Source organism: Diabrotica undecimpunctata, chromosome 6 (genome assembly GCF_040954645.1).
Source record: "Diabrotica undecimpunctata isolate CICGRU chromosome 6, icDiaUnde3, whole genome shotgun sequence".
In the NCBI taxonomy this organism is placed as follows: Eukaryota; Metazoa; Arthropoda; class Insecta; order Coleoptera; family Chrysomelidae; genus Diabrotica; species Diabrotica undecimpunctata.
The window spans coordinates 93,783,030-93,808,991 of record NC_092808.1 but is presented as its reverse complement, the minus strand read 5'-3'; the positions used below and the strand labels follow the sequence as shown (position 1 = coordinate 93,808,991).

The 25,962-nt window shown below is 32.4% G+C and overlaps 1 protein-coding gene and 1 long non-coding RNA gene across 4 annotated transcripts in view; both read left to right on the top strand.

Moving 5' to 3' along the window:
- LOC140443569 (uncharacterized) overlaps positions 1-25,962 on the top strand; it is a 365,838-nt gene that overhangs the window by 320,751 nt on the left and 19,125 nt on the right. The window lies entirely within an intron of this gene.
- Positions 1-25,962, top strand: part of LOC140443566 (colorectal mutant cancer protein) — a 315,102-nt gene that overhangs the window by 270,015 nt on the left and 19,125 nt on the right. For all 3 annotated transcript variants that reach the window (XM_072534899.1, XM_072534898.1, XM_072534897.1), the window contains exons 6-10: positions 8,496-8,771; positions 12,252-12,420; positions 17,047-17,215; positions 21,494-21,769; positions 23,957-24,146. In XM_072534899.1, coding sequence (XP_072391000.1) covers positions 8,496-8,771; positions 12,252-12,420; positions 17,047-17,215; positions 21,494-21,769; positions 23,957-24,146 — 1,080 coding nt within the window. The remainder of the gene's footprint in view (positions 1-8,495; positions 8,772-12,251; positions 12,421-17,046; positions 17,216-21,493; positions 21,770-23,956; positions 24,147-25,962) is intronic.

The window sequence follows — 25,962 nt, the reverse complement described above, 5'->3', positions numbered from 1 at the left end:
GATGTCGCCTGTAATGAAGTTGGTTTGAACATAAATTTTGGAAATACACAATACACGACAAATCTAGTACCAAGCGAAAATCCAAAAGTCGACTGCAACGAAATAGGATTAGTTCATAAATATAAATACTTAGGCCATGAAATCCAAATCGCTAGGACAACCAAACTGCAGAACTGTAAAGAAGAAACACTTTATCATGGGGCTCATATGGAGCTCTATCAGACATCTTCAAGAGCAACATGCCAAATTATTTGAAAAAGAAGACGTTCGACCAATGTGTGCTTCCAGTCATGACTTACGTCGCCGAAACACTTTCTTTAACCCAGGCTACAACAACCAAACTCAGAGTAGCCCAAAGACGAATGGACTACTTGGACTGACTCTCAGAGACAGAGTTAGAAACGAAGAAATAATAAGAAGGACAGGAGTCACAGATGTCATAGAGCGTATAGCATGACTGAAGTGAAACTGGGCGGACCATGTGGTCAGAATGAATGAATTGCAATGGACCCAAAGAATTACAGTTTGGAGACCTCGAGCTGACAGAAGAAGCAGCAGGAATTGGCTGCAAGAAGCTCAAGACCAACAAAACTGGAAGAAATTAGGGGAAGCCTATGTTCAACTTTGGACGCAGAGAGCTGTATGATGATGATGATGACCCTTTTGTTTCGAATTATTGTGACAATATCATCCGCAAATACGCCTATTTGAGATGATTTTGTATACAGATGTTGATATTTAATTTTCTAATAATGGTTTCCAAAGTTAGATTAAACAGTACTGTTAATAAGGCATCACCCTGCATAACTTCATTTTCAATACCAAAGGCCTTTGTCAGATCTCCGTTCATTTTCACCAGTGCCTAGAACCGTCCAAGGTGATTTGTATAAGTTTGACTAAATTTTTGGGTATACCTAGCATGGGTAATTGCTTTAGCATTTTTTTCCTATTTACTCCATCGAACGCCTGTTTGATATCGAAATACTGGTTGTATTTGTTTGTATGATATATTCAAAACTTTTTTGACTGAAAAAATATCTGAAACCACATTGGTATTCTCATATTATTTCCTCTGAAAACGGCTCCATTTAACAGTATGTCCAATAGATGACATTTAAAAGTGTTATGCCTCTATAATTTTCGCAGTTTTTCGTCTCCCTTTTTCTACATAGGAAGATTGATTCCTAATTTCCAGTCCTTTGAGATGAGCTCTAGAGTCCATATGCAGCAGATTAGTTTATGCATACGTTTACATAATGTATGTCCATAATTATTTATCAGCTCTGCAGTTATTCCGTCGGTACCAGGCGCTTTGTTATTTTTTAAACGCTTTATCACATAGTTTCTTCAAATGTAAGTGATTCAGCTAGCTGTTTTGTTGTATGGTAAATTATTTCTTCTCCTTGTTCTAGCTCTTTTTCCAAACTTGTTTCCTTATAAAATTTCCTGGTCCCTTTTTTGTTATTATAGCCTATTATTTGTTGTATTTTTCTATTTAACATTTCTCTCTTTTTCCTTCTACATAATATTGTTTCATCCCTTCTTTTTTCTTTATATGCTCTCTTATTTATCCAGGAATTTCCAATTTACGCCTGTATATGATCTCACATATGTTACTGAGCTGGCCAACCTTTTAGATATTAGTATATGGTCAATGTGAATAAATTCATTAGTGTCAGGTATCCTGCATGTACACTTATGAATATTTTTGTGAGGGACACATGTACTTATTAATGCAAACATTTCTGCCTAATTGATTTGTTGCTATTTATTGCTTGTTGGCATTCTTGGTCAAACCCCTCTTCGTTTCTTTTTCTTATATTTTTACCTAGTGATTAAGAGTTTTAGTTTCTGCTGGTAGTCCTTCTTTCTCTTATTTTTAAAGACGTGTGGGTTACATTTTCTTTGTTTTCATTATTTATTTTCTGGTTAATAAGACCAAAAAATGATCCGAGTCGCAACTTATGCCTCTATATGATCTCACATATGTTACTGAGCTGGCCCACCTTTTAGATATTAGTATATGGTCAATGTGATTAAATTCATTAGTGTCAGGTGGCCTGCATGTACACTTATGAATATTTTTGTGAGGGAAACATGTACTTATTACTTTAAGTTTATTTGCCATTGTCAGCTGTGATAATCTTAGACTATTGTTTCTGGTAATAATATAAACTATGCTTACCAAAGGCTTCCGCATACATTCGTCCTTTTCCCAATTTGGCATTTGCATCTCCCAGAACTTTTTTTTAAATTTCAAAAAAATTTTCCTTTTAAAACCATTTTTTTTTTCAAAAATAAACACTTTGAACGGTTAATCTTACAGAACATATAAACAATACATAAATAAAGTAAATTGTAAAGCGGTACCGATTAATTTTATTTGGGATGCTAATTAGGAGGTGATGTTTACGATGTTTTTACCAAAAAAGGGACCAACTTTATGTTGAGCGCATCTGACTTAGTTTTGATACTAAAAAAAATTAAAGATTTTTTTAACACTTTCAAAAGAGTTTTCCCCGAAAACTGCATCATTTTTTGTTATTTCGCGTTAAAATATTCGATTTGGAATTTGACAAAAAAGAACCTACTTTTTATGAGTTACAACTCTGACGTCATTCCTCTGAAGTTACATTCTTCTAAGAATATTTTTTTTTGATAAATCCTTACTTTTTGAGTTATTTGTGAAAAATCATCTAAAACATGGTTTTTATTAAAAAAGAAAACATTTTCACTCGCAATTAACTCAAAAAGTATTGATTTGGAAAAACAACTCTATGGAATAAAGGTTGTTTAGAAATAGTCAATTTATACATTTCGCGACTTATTTTGAACGTATGTTTTTTCACCCTCGAGAAAAAGTGGCTTTTACCTCCCAAGTTAAACCTCCCTGGGCTCAGATCCAAAAATGAATTAGAGGGTAAGAAGAATCTAAATCCAAATTTTCAAGCAAATCCGTTCTGACGATGAGAATTACACTTCAAAACGGTCATTTACCAGAGTATTGAACATTATTGCTGGTACGCTATATGTGCCAACGTTACTAATTTTAACATTTTAATGGCAGCCTCGAGCATTACACGTTTGTTTGTTTTCAAAATATTTGGATCCGTAATTTGATTTCCGACAAAGTATGGCATAGTGTTCCGATAAATATTGAAATACTTATTTCACATATATTGTAGTTGTATTGATTTGTAGTAGAATATTGTTAAATTAAATATAAATTGATTAATTTGCTTGCTACAAATTATTTATTCAAAAGCTCTAGAAATAATTCAGTAAAATATCATAAATAAATTCAAAAATTCATGAGTTTACAGTCAATTCGTAGTAAATTGATAAAGCGGTATAAGTTCCCGATTTTCTAGGGAGATCGGAGTACTACTCGCGTAATTTTCAATTATCTATATATATTAAAGGCTATGATGACAGGTCACACCGTTTGTCCAGTAAGGTAACGACGCCGTCTAGGAAAGAAACATGAACTACCATATTTCAATCATATTTTGTTCTTGAAACGATACGTTAAATTAATAATACTGTATTAATTACATATTAATATAATTATTAATTAATTTTAATAATATTTTTAAGGTAGAATTTAATGCAAAATAATTTAAACCTTTATGTTAGTTTAGATATAAAATCCTAACGCCATCTGAACAAAGAAATATGAATTAATTAATTTTTTCGAAAATTGCTAAAAATATAGGTCACTATACTTGTAAGGTAAGATCAATGACGTATAATATATATTTATTATAAGACACTAGGTGAGATAAACATACACTTCCTATAAAAATAAAATGACGTTAAACAAACGTCAACGCTCTACCAAAATCAAATAAAATAAAAACTAAATAAGATTAAATAAAATTAAATAAAGGTAAATAGAATTAAATAAAATTAAATCAAGTTAAACAGAATTATGTAGAATTAAATACCTAACTTTTTAAGCGTTTTGTGGAGGGGGTAGAATAGGTCGTCGGATAGTGCAGTATGATACATCATTGGAAAGGACAGGCGGTAGCCAATATGTTGATACAGAAAAAACACATTGCGGCATTGCTAAGAGGGCATTACATCATATCTCCTTTGTGTTTGGTTAAATGGAGCGTGTGATACGTTAAACAAAGGGAACGATATTACAAATACATTAAAATAGAAAAAACAAACAAAGCCACTACCAAAAGGGCACTACACAGTGTCTTCAATATTAATGAGCATATAGTTACATACGAGATGTCATAGGGCACTCCGGATAAAGATAGTTTAACTAAAAGACAAATTTTGATTTATTGACTTAAAAAGAAGGCCTCTGGCTGAATACAAAATAAATAACTGATCGAATCTTAACATGCGACATAGCAAATGAAAGAATAGGATATAACGAATATATTTAGATACAAAAATCAAACAAGGCGACTACCAAAAGGACACTACACAGTGTCTTCATTATTAATGAACGTATAGCAACATACGAGACATCATAGGGCACTATAGATAAAAATAGATTTACTATAAGACAAATTTTGATTTATTGACTTAAATGATGCCTCTGACTGTATACAAAATAAGCAACTAATCCAATTCTAACATGGCAAAAAAGCAAACAAGGCATATACTAAAAGGGCACTAAACAGTATCTTCATTATTAATGAATATAAAGAGACATAGGAGATATCATGGGGTAATAATATGGAGAAAAATATATTTACCATAAGACAAATTTTGATTTATTGCCTTACAGGAGGCTTCAGGCTGAGTACAACATACACAACTGATCGAATCCTAACATGCGACATAGCAAATAATAGGGGATCATATAACGAATATTTAGATAGAAAAAACAAACGAAGAGACTGCCAAAACGGAACTACACATCATCTTCGTTATTATTGAACATATAGCGACATGACATATCACATGACACTATATGATAATAGACATATTTGCTTTATATGTATATATATATATATATATATATATATATATATATATATATATATATATATATATATATATATATATATATATATATATATATATATGGTGTTTCAAAAAGGTATGTCATAAATTAAATCACGCATTCCGGGGACAAAAATAAATTGATTGAATCGAACTTACCTTAGTACAAAAGTACACAAAAAAAGTTACAGCCCTTTGAAGTTACAAAATAAAAATTGTTTTTTTGCATTATCTCCTAAACTACTTGACATTTTGTAATAAAAATGGATAGGTTACTTTCTTGTTCTGAAAGAATTTTTCATAAAATCGAAAAAACAAAATCTAAGCGCGCACAAAAATTTTAAGGGGGGTGTGCAGTCCTAAATCCCCCCAAGCTTTTGAGTACGTTGAAATCAAATGAATTTTGTGGCATCATTAGTTTAACACATTATTTTAAAAATTTTTTTGCCTCCTATCACTTTTTTCAAAAAACAGTTTTTATTGAGTTCCGGCCCTTTTCATTAACCTTTAAAAAATTACGTGCAACTAAATAAATGGCTTAAATGAATTAACAAGTACAAAAAATTTCTATAACCTCTATAAATATAATGAAGAATAAATGTTCAAAATGACCCCCATTTTCTTCAATACACATTCGGTATCGTTTTAATAAAGAAAACCGAATGCGCTGAAAAATCAAATTTTTCTGACGAAATTGATTTACAGCTTCAATTATTCTAACCCTCAATTGTTGTTCGTCCTCTAGTTTTATAGAATACACTTTCTCTTTCATAAACCCCCAAAAGCAAAAGTCCATGGGGTTAAGACCTGGACTTCTGGGTGGCCAAGAAATAGGTGCGTCACGACCCCTTTCAATCCACCGACCAGGATATTGCCTGCAAAGATATTCCCGGACTTCATTACTGTAATGCGGTGGAGCGCCATCTTGTAGAAACCACATATTTTGTCATATTGCAATATTCACTTCTTCCAAATACTCTTGTAAATCGTTTGCCAAGAACTGCAAATAATTATCACCATTTAAATTGTTAGGAAGAAATACTGGGCCTATTAGATTGTTATCCACAATTCCTGCCCAAACATTAACTTTGAAAGTCCTTTGGTGATGATTCGTTTTTTTGGCGTGAGGATTTTCGTCGGCCCAAATGTGCTCGTTATTATGGTTTGTTATTCCATTTCTACTAAAGGTAGCCTCGTCGGTAAACAAAATATTTCTAATAAAATTAACATTTCGAGTGTTTTACATTAACAATCAATCGCAAAATCCAATCCTTTTAGGATAATCTTCAACCAAAAACTCATGAACCGTTGTTAAGTGATAGGGTTTAAGCAGCTGATTCTTCAAATGCCTCCAAACCCTTACGCGAGGAACATTTAGTTGAGCAGCTATTACCCTTGTACTTGTTCCAGGGACTTCTTCAATGATTTCTAAAATGTCTTCATCAGTTGCATCCATTATTGGACGACCACTATTGCCAGCAACTTGCGGTTGGAATGTACCCGTTTCCCGTAAACGAAGATCAATGGTCAGAAATAATCGTCTATCGGGTGTATTTCGATTGGGGTATTTTACTGCATAACGCCTTGTGGCTGCAGCAATATTTCATTTATATATATATATATATATATATATATATATATATATATATATATATTATATATATATATATATATATTATATATATATATATATATATATATATATATATATATATATATATATATATATATATATATATATATATATATATTGACATTCACCTACGATATTCCCGATAGTTTATTGAAATCATAATTTAATCTGATCCAACTTACCCAAAATCAAATGCATATCTGCCATTTCCTGAAATGTGTAAGCCATTGTAATATCAAAATTTTTAATATTAATCTTATTCACACAATAAATGATAGCTTCAAATTATTGACTATTATTGATGGAACTGTTTGTAATTATTGTATCCGTAGAAACTAATTGTAATTTTATGGCCAACTAGGAAAAAACTAGTTTTTCAAAAAAGTGATGAGGCAAAATTTTTTTAAAAATAATGTGTTAAACTAATGATGCCATAAAATTCATTTGATTGGAAAGTACTCAAAAGTGTGGGGGGATTTAGGGCTGCACACCCCTATTAAAAATTTTCTGTGCGCTTAGATTTTGTTGTTTCTTTTGTATGAAAAATGCTTTCAGAACAAGAAAGTAACGTGTCCATTTTTATTACAAAATGTCTAGTAGTTTAGGAGATAATGCAAAAAAGCAATTTTTATTTTGTAACTTCAAAGGGCTGTAACTTTTTTTGTGTACACTTTTGTACTAAGGTAAGTTGGATTCAATCAATTTATTTTTGACCCCGGATTGCGTGATTTAATTTATGACATACCTTTTTGAAACACCCTGTATATATATAAAGCATAATTTTTTTCTCGTTGAAATATTCGATTTGAAATTTGAATTACTTTTCATTAGCTACAACTCTGCTTTTACTGAGTCTACAGACTTCAAATAGGTATAAGTATCATTTTTTTTAACTTTTTTATAAGCTATATTTTTGCTAAGAGTATATTTTTTGATAAAATACTTACTTTTTGAGCTATTTGCGGAAAACCATCTAAAAACGTGGTTTTTTAAATTGAAAAATGATCATATTCACTCGCAAATAACTCGATAAGTATTGACTTTGTGCAAAAACTGTATAATAGTTGCTTAGAATTAGTCAGTTTATTCAATTCTGGACTTATTTTGAACGCATGTTTTTTCCCACCCGAGAAGGAGTGACACTCACCCCCATGTCAAAAGCACACGTCGGCACAATATCACTTTTTTTCTTTGCCGTTAGCTATGTATATGCCAAATTTCATGCCAATCCAAGCGGTTCTCTAATATTTACAGCAAAAACCGTGAATAAATGGACTAAAAAGGAAATAAAACTTTTCGAAACATCAATAAATTAAAATATTGGTTTCTCTTACCTTTATTAAAGTGATTGTCGGAAGCTATTTTTACTTTTGATTAGCAAATACTTTGTTTTTGGATACTAAAAGTTCACTACACACTATAAAACTTAATACTAAACACTTAAACTAAACTCTAAAAAATAACACGACCAGTAAATAACTTAACAATAACTATAACATATAACACACAATTTATTAACTTAAAAACCAACACGCTACAATTTGAATTTAAACAGACTGGCAAGTTTGGATCTGTAAAATGAGAATCCATCTGGCTTGAGACAATAAAGTATGTTCTACTAGCCTTTTGACTAATGAGAGGGCGAATATCAACACGTGCGTTTGTTTACAGATGGGAATTTGCTAAACGAATGTACTTTATTCTCGAATATCCCGGAACAGTTTCTATTTTGTACTAATCATCCGCAGATTTCTTTATTGGGCATTTTCGTAGGTTTATAGGGCAGTGGGTTCGTGAATGTCCGAGAATAGTGTCCTCGCAAAGTGAACATACCTAATATATTCTAATACATTTTTGATATTCTTAGCATTGATATTTATTATTATTTCAGTTTCCTGAAAGTCCCCAAGCATTACCAGAGCCCAAATTGTCTAACCACGAAAACAACGAATTGTCGCCATATTCTGAGGTAGTAGAGCCCCTAAAGAATGAAATATCGAACCTCAAACAACAACTACATGAGGCTCATACCAGATTAGCCCAAATATCTTTGGCAAAAATTGAAGAAACTTCTAATGAAGAGGTACTGACTGATAGTAAGAATATGGACTCGCCGGAATCTCATATCGAAATAGATTGTGAACCAAAGATGTATCAAGAAGATAAGGTAACTATTAAATTATTATCTTAATTTACATTTAAATGAGATTTTCAGGTTTACAATAATAAAAAAAAATTACACTAGAAATTATCTCTTACTTAAATAAGAGAGTAAATTATGTTTTTTCTTTCATTTCATTAATTAATTTGAACAAAAATTTTACATATACATTGAACAATACATTCTTTAATACAAAATATACATTTGAAATTAGTAGACAACAAAAATCGACAATAGATTTCATTGACATCAGAAAAATTCCAATTACAGCAAACAATTGACCATAAGACTTATAACTAACAAAATAGTCACATTCACATTGTAGCATTTTTAAATTCTTTGATATGTAATAAAATCACCCCGTATATGTTTAAACACCGAAAAAGTATTTCAACCTTTTTTGCGTCGACCAGTTGATATAAACGCATTTTTAAAGTTTGTTTATATATCACAGATGCATATTTCCTCGGTATTCTTTGAACGTTAAGCTGCCTAATATTGCGAGTTAAATAAATATTCCCGTTTATATGTTTTGTTTATACCAAGTTGGGCGAACGAATTTTAAAGATAATTACATCACTCTCCGTAAAGCCGGAGTGGTAGTCTGAATCTTTCTCCTGATTCGTAAATATCTTCTCGTTTTTCCTTTTTTTTTCTCATGTAGTATAAAGTGACAGTAGCAGTTGAATGTGTAGTATTGAGCAGTTAATAGTTACAGTTCAAAATTACAGACAATTTAGTTAAATCACTACACATAGTAACAACGTCATTTAACATATTTTCATTCCTTTCACGGTGTCCACAATACACGTTGTGTATAATAGTTTTGTTACCTTTCAAAATTTTTTCCGACGACGATTTCTTTTGCTATTTTCGCCTTTCATATTTGTCAGAACGCTATAAAAAACGTGTTTACCGCTTCAGGTGACCTATAGACTACTGATGTACTGTAGGTAGGGAATACTGTGCGTGTTGTTTTGCTTCGGATAGTCAGTCACCAATCATCTCCTTTATTTGGTTCGACCATCGTACTGGATCGTTTACCCGCTACGTTACCTTCAACTATCATTCGCTCCATGCTTTCTCTTCTTCTAGTTATATGTCCAAAATATCTCAGTATATTTTGGTTAATAGTTGTGATGAGTCTAGTTTTTATGTTGTAACGGTATAATTTGCCTATTACATTGGGTATCACTTATAGGGGGTTGAAAGTAGGGACTGAGTAATTCTTGGGCTGGAGATAGGGTAAGCAGACAAACCGAAATGTCTGCGAACGGCCATGTCTCGGTTTGGTTGGAGAGACAACAAACTGCAATCTTCAAAACTCGGCCACTCAATTTCTTCTTTAAACCATGTGGACCTCTCAAATGGTGGGAAACGCCGTCTTACAAATCTATCAAATAAGCCACAGCACAAACGATCGGTGATTAACTCAACAAATTCACCTCTCCACAACAAAAAATTGCCGGCTTTGAAGAACTACACACCGCAAGCTAGTTTTTCCGAATCAATTTCTTGCTTAACTACACTTCGCTGCTTCCTAATCAATTACCGATGACAAAAAACGAATAACGAGAAACCATTACGAATTTAAACGTTAATGACCTGACTCGTATCGTGGTCTATTGCAGTATGACATCATTCTTAAAAATCGTTCGCCTCCCCGCATAACTTTCTCACCAATCTAAATGGATATTTATTTGACGCGCAATATTAAGCGGACTCAACATCAAAGAAATACCAAAAAAATACCCATCTGTGTTAAATAAACAAAATAAAAATGTTTATATTATCAATATCAGCGACGCAAAACGATTGAAAATATTTTTCGGTGTTTTATTACATACGTATTACATATCGTATACGAAAGGAAATAGAAATGCTACAATGTTAAGTTTAAGGGAGTAGTAGCAACAACAAATTCGTTATCAATAAACCAGCTGTTGCTAAACTTTATAATTGGAATTCCCAGACATTAATAAAAGTGAAAATGCGTTTAGATTTTTACAAAACAGCCTAAAGCATATATTGGTTTATGTTTCAATGTACAAATATTGAGTGTTGAAAAATCAATGATTTATGAAATGACGTTGAAGTTTTTTCATTCTACAAATTTTCTTTTTTTCTGAACTATGGAAATCTTCAGACTTTATTATTCATTAATAACAATAAGTAATACACACAATAAATAACAATTGTTTTATTATTCTGTGGTAATACTGCAATTTGGATAAAAACCACTTTTTCTTGTTATGTAATAAAGCGTATTTAAACAAAAAGTCATTATATTTAATTGCTGTAGATCTAGAAGATAGTCAAACCTAACATATTTTTAATTATTTCTGGTAGCTTCAATATCGATCCATATAAAACGAATTCTAACTACAATAAACTTGTAGAAAAATGTTTACTGTATGTGTTAATGGTGTTTGTCCAACTAGAGTGGCATTTACCTTAATGTCATGTATCGATCAGGTTATTTCAAATTTTACTCTGCAAGGCCCTACACGTGTACTTGATAATGTTGCTAACGGTAACTCAACAATAAAAATGGTTTTATGTTCCCTTTCTTAGGACGAATTTTATGAATTGCTAATTAAAAAATTGCAAAATACTTTTTGTAATTGATGCAAACCTCTTGCACAGCAAATACATTTAAATATTTTATGTAATTTGAGCATCCTGCATGCATATTTTGCCTTTTTGTCAGTCAATTTAATCGATGTCTAAATTATTCAGTTGTCTTATGACCGATTCGACACATTTATTTAGAAATATCTTAGGGCTAGGGAGAGAATAATAGTACATATAATTTGTAAAAATTCTTCAATACAAGTAGGGTACTCTTACAAAAAAATTTTGTATGCCACTGGAAGACAAAGAATAACGCTGAATCATTATCATTTCTTGGAATTTAGTGCCTACAATTTTAAAAATATACTATGCACAATTTTAATAACTGATCGGTTTTAACTGTTTGTTGATTGCGCTCTCCCTCTTTCTGGGTACACTAATGTATGAAAGTTAAACTCGAGGTTCAGTCAATTTTTTAAGCCCAAGTGTTTTTTTATGTGAAACATCTAATGCGGCTTATCACACTGGCTGTTAAGCCATATTGCTGTGTATAGCTCGTATATCTAGCCTATAGGATATGAGGTTGAATATATTTTAGTTATTATCGGTTAATTATCACAGTAATACTTTAGAGGTAGTATCGAATATTACTATCACCAGTAGCGCACCTAGACTTTGCCTATGGGGGGGGGGGTTTGGTTGGTCCCCGAAATTTTTTTTATGATGCTACCTCCATTTTGAGTCCTTAAAATGTGTGAGTAATAGTGTAGGAATGGGGTCCTGGGGGGGGGGGGTTTAACCGCCAAAACCCTCCTGGGTGCGCCGCTGACTATCACCGAAGCAATTGACGAAATTTTAATATTAAATCAGTATGTATTTTTATAATATTTAATTTACTCTTATTTTTTTTAGGTTGATATCAAATACAGTAATATAGTACCTATTCATCGGACTAACATAAGGAATAACTTTTACTCCAGCGCACCTGTACCCAAAGTTGCGGAAAGAATAAAATTAAAAAGAGCCACTGATCAGCGAGGAATTAATCCAAATGATCTGCTTAACTCTGATTTGTCAACGGGTATGTCTTTTGTTATATTTTAGCATAAAGAATATTGTTAAAAAAATAAAAGTACAAGTAACAAGTATTACTTTTAATTTTTTTCATATAATTAAACCAACTTTAATTTTCATGATTAGAGCTTAATTATTAATAACGTAACTAAAGAACTCTGCGATTAAACGCTACGCATTTTTATGCGAACTTTGGTTTCTTTTTGTTGTGTATATCCGCAATATGTTTAGTGTTAATAACAGCAATTGTGTTTAATTTCAATTTTAAAAAAAGTAAGAAGAGGACCTGAATTAAAGAATAGTCAAAGAAAACATATCTTTTTAGCAACGCAAACATTTCCAAATTACTTCACGTTTGTTGACTCTCAGCCTATAACACTTGATTATGAATGGATTTCATTATTTTTGGTCAATTATTGGCTATGGTAGCCGTGCTTATAAGAAAAACACGATATTGAAAAAACTTGATCTTCAAGGCAAAGTATGTCTGTTACTTCGAGATATCTTGCATATGTGCTCTTGTTTTAATATTTGAAACCACGATATCTGTTCAAAAGAAACTGCCATTATTACTCGTGTCGCCAAATTTCATATATGGTGCAAAATTTCAACACTTTCAAGAAATTTTAAATTTTTACTGCTATATTCCGTCATACCTTGACTTTTCAGTACACGGACAATGCAATCCTTATGGGAGTTTTTAGCGCACATAATATGCCAATTTTATCCAAAATAATTTGTAATCGTATATTACAGATAGCTTATATTTTGAGCAATAATTGCTCAAAAACACGAATGGATCAATCTAGAGTATCAGTAGTGGAGCGATATGCAACAATTTAAAAAATGCAGTTATTGTTTCGGCAATAGTGCTTGTAATTATTGTTACATACATTCCAAATTACTCAATGTCGCTGATATGCATTGCCGAATATCCAGTGGTTATGGAAATTTAAATCAATTTGTTTTATATCTCGTATGCATTTATTTATTCTGCGCTTTCTAGGTTTCGCTTTCGCGGGTAGTTTGTTGTTTTGTTTTTGTTTTTTCTGTGGACCCTTTTTAAGCAACATTTTAATTAAGTCAAAATAACTTAACCTTAAGCGGCCACTATATTACTCGCGAAGTTGATCGAAGTGCAGCTAGTACGAGAGTGTAGACAGGTACTTCATGCGACTTCGCTTCGCCTCGTTCTACTTCCGATCTGTGTCGGTTTTTCGCGTTAAGTCAAAGGGTCCGAAGTTCGAATACGAAGTGTCACATTACATTACTCGACTTCACGAGTATGTAGAGAGTCACCTCGCCTCGATTTACTTCACTTCGACACTTCGTCCGAAGAACTTCGATCGAGAGTGTAGACGGCGTTTTATATATTTACGAAGAACTTCTGCAATAGTTCTGCATACAGTGGGGATGAATTGTGCAATGTAACTATCAGAATTCCTTAACAGATTAATTAAACTTTTGTATAAATCCCCAGTAGCTAGGAATCGAGGGGTTAAGGTAAGTTTTGTTGATGCAGGAAAATTTTCTCTCATATTGGTCTTATGTTTCGTAATTAATGATCTAACTTTATTTAAAAGACTCAAGAAATTCAAACAAAAATTAAAGTTTTGTGCTTTTTGTGATGTCAGTGTTTTTCCAATCTTTTGTGAGTTTGGCTGTTGCCGATCTGGCCATTGTGATGCGTCGACGGATCTCGTCTTCGTATCCTCCACTGTTAGTAGTAATTGAGCCTAAGTAATTAAATTGCCTAATTGCTTCTCTGCCTGGTTGTTTCTGATTCTATCGATGATCATCATTTTGATTTTCTGCATATTTATTTTCAAACTATATTCCGTACTCACCGTGCGTAGCCTATTCATAATTTGTTCCAGTTCTTCTGGTTATGATGTCAATATAACGTGTCATCAGCATAACGTAGGCTTTTGATTTTTCTTCCTCCTATCGTTGCTCCACCTTGACATTCCTCAACAACTTGACACATAATTTTGAAGTTTTTCGAAACCACATTATTAACTCTTACATTAGCAGTATTATTTACATATAGTTTTTGAAATAAATAGATTAGATGTTCTGGCGTAACTATTTCTTTAAGTATATGCCACATTTTATCCCATTTTACGACATCGAAGGCCTTGGAATAGTCAACAAAGCATAAATATGTTTCTATGTTATATGTTTCTAAAATTAACCCACCTTCCCTTACCTTGGCGTCGATAACTTACAAGGTTATCTTGTATGCTAAGCGAAAATTGACCTTTAATAATTATATGTGTATACTTAATTACGTACTGTGTTACGCAGACGACGCAATATTGACAGCCCAAGATGAAGATAGTTTGCAAAGACTGGTCCACAGATTTAACATAAGAGAAAAAGAATTTAATATGACAATCTCATCTCAGAAAACTAAAACAATAGTAGTCAGTAAAGAACCAACCAGATGTAAAATAGAAATTGATGGCATCAGTATTGAACAGGTAATGGAAATAAAATACCTGGGAATTACACTGTCTAGTTATGGAGACCTGGACAAAGAAGTGAGAGATCAAGTACAAAAAGCATATAGACTGGCAGAGATCGCAAATACGCTGAGAGATCGAAAGAGAAGTGAAGGCATTAGAAGAAAATGTAACGTACAGTGTATAAATGAATGGACACAAAATAGAAAAAAAAAAGAATGGAATAACCACATAAGCCGAATGCAGGAGACCCGTGTCGTCAAAATAGCAAGAGAAAAGTCACCAATCGGCAGAAGAAGTATCGGACGACCGCGCAAAAGATAGAGTGACAACCTTCCATAGAAGTATTAATCCGCCAATGAACAAGCAGAATGGCTTATAAAGAGGAAGAGGAAGAAGAAGACTTATTTATTAGGATTTAACATTTTTATGTACTTAACCAGTTCTTAAATTTCCTCCAACCAGTTCGGGTTCACAAATGCTGTTGGTACTAGAGAGGCTTTGTTCTCAGTACAAGTCTTATTCCAGAGATGCAGAAAAGTCAACTGCGACGTATACGCATGTCTGGTTGATTACGAGAAAGCGTTTGATCGAGTACAGCACGCCAAGATGATGCAAAAACTAAATGAAGCAGGAATTAACAACCAAGATCTGAAAATAATTAGAAATCTTTACTGGAATCAGACAGCAAATCTCAGAGTTGAAGGTGAACAGACTGACCATGTGAAAATCATGCGTGGAGTGAGGGCAAGGCTGTATTTTGTCTCCTCTAATCTTCAATCTTTACTCTGAAAGAATATTTATTGAAGCTTTGTACGAAATTGTAAAAGGTATTCTACTAAATGGTTACCGGCTAAACAACATCAGATATGCAGATGACACCATAGTATTTGCGGTTTGCAACTTAGAAGACCTACAAGTTCTTACGAACAAAATCACGTATTACAGTCAACAATATTTACTTAATATAAACGTTAAGAAGACAAAGCTTATGAGAATGGACCAACAACCAGGAGATTAGAGCATGCATCGGAAAAGCTAGATCCACCTTCAATCGGATGGGGGCCTTCTTCAAGAGTCACAACTTCTCTCTTGATACAAAAGTAAGAATGCTGTGATGCTACGTCTACTCTGTCCTTTTTATGGTACTGAATCGTGGACCTTGAACGAAGATATGTGCAGAAAACTGGAAGCATTTGAGATGTGGCTATATAGGAGAATACTTAAGATCCCGTGGACTGACCGAGTCACAAATGAGGAGGTCCTCAGAAGAATGAATAAGAACCGAGAGGTACTGACCACCATCAAATCTCGAAAGTTACAATTCTACGGACATATTATGCGAAATGAATCCAGATATGCTCTCCTTCAAGCCATCCTGCAAGAAAAAATATTTGGAAAACGAGGTCCAGGAAGAAGAAGAACATCTTGGTTAAAGAACCTCAGAATCTGGTTCAATACAACATATGTGCAGCTTTTCCGTGCTGCTGCAGATAAAATAAAGATTGCCGTGATGATCGCCAACATTCGTAACGAATAGGCACATCAAGAAGATGTTCTTAACTTATTATATTATAAATTATTGTATACAGAATTATTTTCATTTTAAAGCGACAAAATATAGATAATATAATTCCACAAAACTTCCATAACATTAAAGCTATTTATATTTACTATAATACAAATACGCATACTTTCCTCAAACCATTTTCTGATGAAATTTGTTAACGTTGTTGGCCATAAAAGCCTTTACTGCAAAGTCAAGGTGAGACAGGATACCTATATTATAGCACGTCAAGCAAAACGCTATACCGTGTTTTAGTTCTTTGTACAACAACGTCGATTGCTCAATTTGATTGCTGGTATGTGGATACTTGTTCTGTCATATTGTGCAGCCAAATACTTAGTCCAACAGAAATAAGACAAATGTTGAAAAAGTGAGTATTTACAAAGCGAATGTGATAGTTATACAAAATTAGAAAACATTCAAAACTAGCTTATATACAAGAAAATGGTATTTATAATACATACGAAAAATGGGCTGATCTCAATTACACATTTAAATATCTTGGTCTATCTTCTGGTAAAATGTTTCTAGATTTTTTGTTTTTATCGAAATTGTGTTGTTTTTCTAGTTTAGTAATAGACTAATCTATTTTATTTTTTAGCGGTTGCGGAACACATCGTTGGTGACATATTGAAGCAATGCGATATTCAAGCCGAGAAGCAAGGATTAGATATTGAAATTAGAAAAGTTAGTGCTAAATTAGAAAATGCAAGATCACAAAACTCGGTATTAGCAATGACTTTGTCTGAGACTAAAGCGCATTGTGATAGGTAAAGTATAATTTCCAATATAATTATTCTGAAAGAAAATGGAAGGTGTGATATATATCTCAGGTGCATATTCTTATGAATATGCTTATGAATTGAATATGAATTCTTAATGAAATTCTTATAGTCTAAATCACGGGTTGGCAACATTTTCTTATATTAGGGCCACAACTGTTATGCGCATATTGGTTCGGATTACATATTTCATCTAATAAACACATTTTTTTTATCATTTTTGCAATGTGTGTCAATATTTCTGTAGTTTCTCTTTTACCTCAGATTTTTATTTTTTATTTTTGGTGCATATTAATTGTCTTCTATTTCGGTTTATTGCCTTAGCTGTATTAGCTTATTTAAAGATACTTTACGTTTTACACGTTTGATAATTCGTATGATATAATATATTCCGCTAATGTATATATTCCGATGGTTGTGCATTGTACAATATCTCTACCCTTTTGTAGTTCATTCTGCTAATGTACCAATGTGTTATTTATTATATTATTTGCTTTGTTCTAATGTTTTTAGCTAATTTTGTCTTAACGTTGCAATATTTTAACGTCGTTTCATAGGCAGTGATAGTCATGCATTTAGTTTTGATTTTATATTATTGTCATAAATTATTATATGGACAAAATTATATTATTGACAAACATGTTTATGCTTATTTATATATACTTCGAGTTTAACATCATTTATTATTTAATCTATAAGAATTAAGAGAGAAAATCGCAAAATTAAAGAAAAAGTAAAATCACAAGAGAAAAGATTTTAAAAATTGAAAAAGTAAATAACTGTAAGTTGAAAAAAAATATTATAATTCATGAAATAGGAAAACATAAGAACGAAAATACTGAATATCTACAGAAAAAATAACTACTTCAATGAGAATAAGCCACAATTGCAGTTTAAAATAAGTTTATTGACGTTTCAACTTCCACTTCGGAAATCGTTCTCAAAATACAAATATTAATAAATTAAAAAATTTTTGTTCTTTTAAACAAATGACTTTCGTTATCAGTTTTAGAAGAGTAAAGAGTATCAGGTAATTTTGTTTGCCCTTTTTAAACGTCAGTATTGTTCCATTCATCTGGGTGTACGTGTAGTTTATTCAAGATTTTTTAAATTAATGTGGTTATTGTTTTACTAAGAATTGAACTTTAATTTTTAATAATTTTTATTGAAATTTCTGTTTCTTACATGACGCATCCACCACGCACGGTTATTAGCGTGTATGGATTATGATACAGAATTAGAACTTATCAATCAATTATACCAGGTGTAAAGGAGTTGGCATCCGCTTTGCCTTCTCCCTCATGCCATACATAACAAACTACCTCATTATTTGTTAAATTATATATGGTGAAGTTATGGCATGCTAGTCTCTGTTTAAAGTATACCATGCCTGCTGGGACGACAGGGATAAGTTGGACCGCTTGTACATCCATCGTAAATACGCACACTTTTCCTTCCAACGCACCTTCTTTATCCTTGATTTTTTTCTTTCTAGCGCGATCTTTTTGGCTTATGTGCGATTCATAATCTTCTTGCTCTACATTGCCCAGTTTATGCAAAAAACATAAATCACACAAGTCCTTTCTTGTATGATACACATCAATGTTTGTGTTTTTCATTTTTTTTTCTAAGAAAATCTGAATCATGTCCGACAGCAGATTGTGGTTCATAATTTTTGTATACGTCATACACTTCTTTATATGAATGAAAAGTTGTTTCCAAATAAAAATTACTTCTTGATGAACGGCAATAATGGGAGGGCATCTTTGGTAGTTTTTCAAGGAATGCTTTAACTTTATTTCTGCGTTCAATATTGACAGGTTTAATCTTGGTAAGAAAAGTAGTAGTAGTTACTTTTGGGATATTTAAGTCACAACTAGTTTTCACCCAGTTTTGAATACTCCATTCACCCAATCCTAATGTGGAGGGAAACATTTTCTTGCAAACCGGAATTACGGTATTATCTATTTTCAAATGATAAAATAAACTTAAATTACGCCGTGATTTATTTTGTGTTCTTTTTTGCGTTGGTGGATGTTTATTAACTAGCGTACACACAAATATTTTTCGTTGATGCCAATCCATCTCAGACCAAAACTAATCAAAAGTCTTCCTTCGTTGCTCATCAGTTATCGTTGAACATTTGCTTTTTTCTTTTGCTGCTAAACACTTTGCTGAAATACATCTTGGTTTCATTTTCCGGGAGTTTTTCTTTATGGTAACTATAGATTTATCTTTATCCTTCATTTTTCCCTCTATATTCTTTACCACGCATTCTTAAACATTTTTGTTAATTTCTTTCCCAAGTAAAAGAATCTGCTTTGCCTTTTTTGCTACGCCTATTCCTCTCATTTTTTTCTTCTCGGACAGCGTTTACTTCTTTAGGCGTCGCTTTAAATTTTTTACGTCTGGTGACATTTACAGCTTCATCTTCAGAATCCGACGAAGTATTTGGATGATAACTTAACTCTGATCCTTCGAAAGGTTCTTTAAATTCAATGTAGGTGTTATAGTGTCGATTTTTCGCAGCTTCACTGAGATTTTTTGTATTCAAAGTTAGATCCCTACTGATATTCTCCACCTGAGTACTTTTTTTCACATCAACATTCATACCATTATCTTCTATATTAATATTAGCCAGACATCTGCTTTGGGTGTCATATTTTAAGTGAGATCCTGTTTAAATATCAGTACTCTTTGGGTTCAAAATAATACAGGAATGTACTTGAATGTTTTGTGAACAGCCTGATGAAGAAGCAATGTACTAGAAACTGGAGGATTCTTCTTGAAAGGTCTCACAAACTTGTTCAAAACCTGTATTTGCTTTTTTCCAATCTTCTTCATGACGACTCTTAAGCTCTGCGACTTCCTCTTTAGAATGTGAATTTCGATTGGTAGTACATTTATTCTGGTCAATATCAGGATTCGCTTTTAGATTTTCTAGTGCTGATTTGACCATTTTCGAAGCCCGGCTGTCCTAAAAATAAAACAAAAAACACTTATTTTTTTTCCAAAAAAACCTCGTAAATCAATATTGTGAATACTTGATTATATTTTGGTAGGTAACAAAACCTCGTATCACAATTTTTTTACTTAAAAATTTACTGAAATACATTATTTTGGAAATTCTTATACCAACCGACAAGTTTCGGCTTTTCCTTAATTGATTTATATAATTTGTTTCAGTTGATCAACTGAAATATAATAATTGAGTCATCATAACCTCAAATTTTTTGGAATAATAATAGTTATGTTTCTGTTTAACGTAAAACAATGGATCTACGTATTATTAAAACAAAGTATTAAGATGTTTTCACTTACCATAGCTTCTAATGAACAGTTATAATGCTTATAAACCTATATAACTGTACAAAATATTCAGTATTTAACAATTTTTCAGACACGCGTTTGTTTTGTGTACAACATGTGAGATACAAAGATTCTGAATTCGAGTGACGGAGGTGCAATTTCACATGCTTTGCGATAAGAGGTTTCTCAATCGATGCAGCTAGATTTCCTAATATAGGCCACCTAAAAAACGCAAAACCATCGAAAATTGAGATACGGGGTTTTGACATCTTAGCGACGATATGTTGCATACGGAAAAAGTAGTTATGTCTTTGATTCTGACTAATTGCTCCAATGTTTGTTTCTAACGATATTGCTATGCCTTTAATGTCTTTTTTTATGTATATCGCTACTAGTTCGCTGGCTATTTTAGCATGTTGTCAATTTTTAAAGAAACAATTTATGTTTTTTAGTTTAACTTTATGTGCAGTGTGATTTTTAAAATTAGTTTCTGTAAACATAGAATCATTGGTCTGTATTTTGAGATTAGTGAATGTTATTATAATATTACATATGTGTCCGTAGAGCTGTCGCTGTCTGTTTGGATCAATTTGTCGAAGAATTTTACTATTGTTAATATTTTCAATATTTCTCTCAGCTGCTTCTGTACTGTGAGGTATTGAAATTGTGTCGCCTGATACAGATATCTTTGCTGAACAGTATTTTGCTAAATTCTTGGTATTTTTGCATATTTGACAAGTTGGGTTATCTAAAGATAAGTATATTCTATGTGAAGTCTCCTCATAAGTGGCAACGAAAGAATCGGGTAGCCGATTCGCCAAAACCTTGAAAATAATAATTCCTTGCAAATAATACCTAATAAAGTGATATTTTTTTTGTTAAAATCTATATACATAAATAATATTTACAGACTAATAAATAAAATTCATAATATTTATGTGTACATATTACTTTTAGATTGGCCTTATTATGTGGTAAATATGAATCAAATGCCATCGCATTACAACTTGCTTTGGGTCTAAGTGATCGCATTATAGAAGCTTACGACGTTCTTCTAGCTCTACTTGAGACAGAACTTAGCCTGAAAGAAGATGATTCCGAAACATTGCAGAATAGAAGCGCTGCAGAAACCGTGGCCAAACAACTTTTGCATCATTTAGATTCTTATCAAAGTACGGATATTTTGTTATCTCCGTGGCAAAATCATGTCTATAACAGTCCTACGATTGATAGGTATGTATTATGTATGAAACTAATATATATTTTTTTCTTAGTAAGTAGTTTATGAATCAAATTTATATAAAAGTAATCTTACAGTATTTTAGATTTTAATGGTGGTGGTAAATGGATTATAATGACAGATAGACTTAATGCATATCTTTCTTCTTCTTAAAAATTAAAAAAAAAACTAAACTACTTGTGACAGATAACTTTACATAGCACGTCTCAGAAGTATCAAATTGATTGATATGCAGTTATGGTAAAGCGGGAAAGGTTTTGTCAATGAGTGTAGGTGTTTTTCGCCACCGGTGATATTCGAAGGTTATTGGACGTAGTCTGCTTTTTTGTCTGCTTGATGTTTCATCTGAAACTGCAATAGACGCTGTTAAATGCCCAGACATTGTTAAATAACCAGAATTATTCTTTTTTTGTCTTTGACGAAAGAGTGACATTATGTCTCGGATTGTGGTTCTGTATCCTACTCTGTCTTGGGCTGCTGGGTGCAGACCATTGTCAATAATTCTTCTGATTGATCCAACTAGCGTGTAGGATATCACTTATTCGCGGTGTTTTGATATATCGAGGTGAGTCTAATGAAACAGGGTATCGCCTTATACCCGGAGTTGAGTCGTCATTAGTTTCCACTGATTTCATATGATTAGCAACCAAGACCGAGTATTAAGAGTCCTTTCACCACAATAATATCTAACGGCTCCCGTAGGATGTAGTTGTGTTTACGTCTGGTTTCTCAGTGACGCGGTTAAATAATCCTTTATTCCATCGACCAGTGGAGAATTTCGAATGCCCTCTACATTTTTCTTTTATCATCTTTTCGTCTTTTTTTTTCCGCGGAACTGAGATACTGCAGATTCCTTCCATTCGGTGGTGAAAACACTAGGCTAATCAGGTATTAATGATATATTTTAGGAAATGTCTCTTAGTCGTCTTCTTATCAGTTTATTTAAAATTCGTTTACTCCAATGATGATACTTGGATGATTCTGTAGCTAGTGGACTACTCCTAACTTTTTCCCATGGGAATCTACAGTCAAACTTCAGAAAGTAGCCTCGAGACTCCTTAGAGTAGAATAAATCTGACATAGGTCAGGGAAATTACACTGGCTGCAGTCTGTTTACTGAATATACTGGATTTTCTCGGTGTTAGTTAGAAAGTTGGAGTAATGTAGAGAATTCCATTTCGTTTTGTCTTGCTCTATACGAATCATGGCTTGGTATCCCACTACTACATGATTTCTATAGCACAAATCACAACAAAATCGAATTTCCAGACGATTTTGTAAAATAAATAGTGTTTTTATAGCACAGAAAAATTCTAATTTTTCCAGCTCATCCAATATCAACCGACAGAACAAGTATTGGGCCAGGAGAAAAATGTTGGCCTTTATCAAAGGCACAAAGCCTCTTGGCGGAGAATAATAAACTGATAGAGTTTTTATAGGGAGGTTAGAAGAACAAATATTTTTTCCATTTTATCCACACTACTACAATTCCACACTATTGCAACTATTGGAATAATAAAAAATAAATTTTTAAATTTAGAATATTTCTTCAGATGTGTTATAAAAACTCTGTTTTTTGAAAATTTTATGTTTCTTAATAAATTTCTTGATAAAAATACTTTTTTAATTTGGATTCCTTGGTTATATAAACTAGATAGGTTGATATTTCCTGGTTAAGAGCGTAGGCGCAAAATTTCGGACCAATGCTTTTTAAATGCAATCATTTTTTTTTTTCGAATCCTGAGAAAACTAACAAATATTTTTGAAAAATTTAAACGCAGAATGAAAGATTACATTATTACCGAGGGCCGAAAGTCCCTTCGAATAAACAAAAAGTTGTTTTGAATCAGATAGTTGAAATTAAAAATCACACTAAATTTTCTCTTTTTTTTTCACCCCTGTAACTTATTAAAATAAACATTATAGAAGTTTTCAGGGACTTTCGGCCCTCAGTAATAATGTATTCTTTCATTCTGCGTTTAAATTTTTCAAAAATACTTATTAGTTCTTTTAGTATTCGATAAAAATGAATGCATTTAAAAAGCATTGGCCCGAAATTTTGCGCCTACGCTCTTAATCTCTCCAAATATATCATGTAAACTTTAGTAGCAACTTTTTCAAAATATTTTAATAAATTTTAGATTTAAGTATTTGTATTTATAGTTTAAATTATTTTTTAGTGATGAACCTTGGAATAACGATCATGAAATGAGATTAAGAGAACACGTTTCAAGACTAAAAGCAGACAGAAGTAACATTCAAGGAACTTATGTAGTTTTGGAATCAACTCAACTCGAATATGTACCTGTACGACCTTCCAGCACTCAAGAAGCCAGAAAAATGGACCTGGAAATGGCTGTCTTGATGCAGGTATAATATTGACAACTATATTTTTAAGTAAGGCTGGAGTAAATGGATCTGTATTTTGCTGTTTATGAGTCTATCAACAGTTCTTGGCATTCCATGTTCTTAACTATTATTTAAAAAAAATATATTTGACTGAAAATCTATAATAGTTCACCGCCAGAACTACCCAGTCATTTATTGAAAAGTTTAATTCAATCACAGAATCTTCTTATTTTTATCCTTTACTCAGTACTAGATCAAATAAAAACAACTACTTTTTTTCAAATTCGACTCTATTCATCAACATATTGTCTTTCTAGGATAATACTCTTATTACAGACTACTCTAACAATTATAATTATCCTTTTTTGTAGAACTTTTTGCATATCTGTTTCTAATGACCTCCCTCATTCAAACCATACATTCTATTTTCCACTGTGTCACTCCTTTGAGATCCAGATCTGATACGGTGTATATATGACGGTAAAGATTTACAACTTTTCAGTAAAAAGGTCCCTGCAGTATGACCAATAAGCATACTAGCAGTATATCCAACCCATATAAAATATTCAACCCTCTTAATAACTCACCATTTTTGTCCGTCAGTATTAGGTGTAATTGTTGCCAAATTTTGCGATTTTCACAACGTCTTAAAGGAAACATGTAACGCTTTACTTTGCTTACCACATTGGGTATCATTTATAGGGGGTTGAAAGTGGGGACTGAGCATTTACTGTGCTGGAGATAGGGTAAACAAACAAACCGAAACGTTTGCAAACGGCCACTCTTATTTTGGTTGGAGAGATAGGTCGTAAGTAAGTGAAAGGAGGGACTGGAAGGGGTAACTACAAAGAAAGAAATAAAAAAAATACTTGCAGAGATTTCCTGGGCAACAAAACACAAGAAGGTTCCTAAACCATTTGAATTGGACGTCTTTTAAAAGAATTTTTTTGCTGGGTAGAAAGAAAGGCTTTTCTTTCCTAAAAAAATTTAAAGGATGAGAATCTTTTTAAAGGAAATAATTTTACAACTCCTGGTTTAGAGAGAAACATTACATATTTATTATTACTTCACATCAACAGTTATTACAAGTAATATTAACAAAATTCATCAACAAACCTTACAGTGGCGACAGTTGTAACTATTTGTAGGAATTTAAACAAATATTATAAATCATAAATCAAAATGTCATAATTTTGATCGACATTACTCACATTGAGGTTATCCTTAAAAAAAAAACAGAAATCAGAATTATCAGACAAAATGGACAATTCTTGGGAGGGTAGGACACTGATTCGGGCTTCGGATTATCCTGGATGACAACAAACTGCACTCTTCAAAACTCGGCCGTTCATCTCCTTCTTAAAACCATGTGGACCTCTCAAATGGTTGGAAACGCCCGTTATACAATATAAACAATGAACCCGACTCCTATCGTGGTCCATAGTAGAGTGATGTCATTCTCTCCCAGCATAACTTTCTCACCAATCTAAGTAGAAATATTTGTATTTATTTGACGCGCAATATTAGGCGGAATCAAGATCAAAGAAATACCAATTTGTGTTATTATATGCTACAAACATCCCCGTTCAATCTTTTCCGGCCTTAAAAATTTATCCATCACGACATTCTTAATTAATTCACAAAGTTACAGATTGCTGTTTTTTTATCGATTCCTTAGGTTGACAGATTGTAGAATATAACCAATTATTATTAAAAAAATGTTATATTATGTTGTATTGTGTGGGTTGTATTTGACGATTTGTGCAATATAAAATAGTTATGTGTCTCATTTTTTTTATATTTTTTACTTAAGACATAAAATAATAAAAAATTAAAT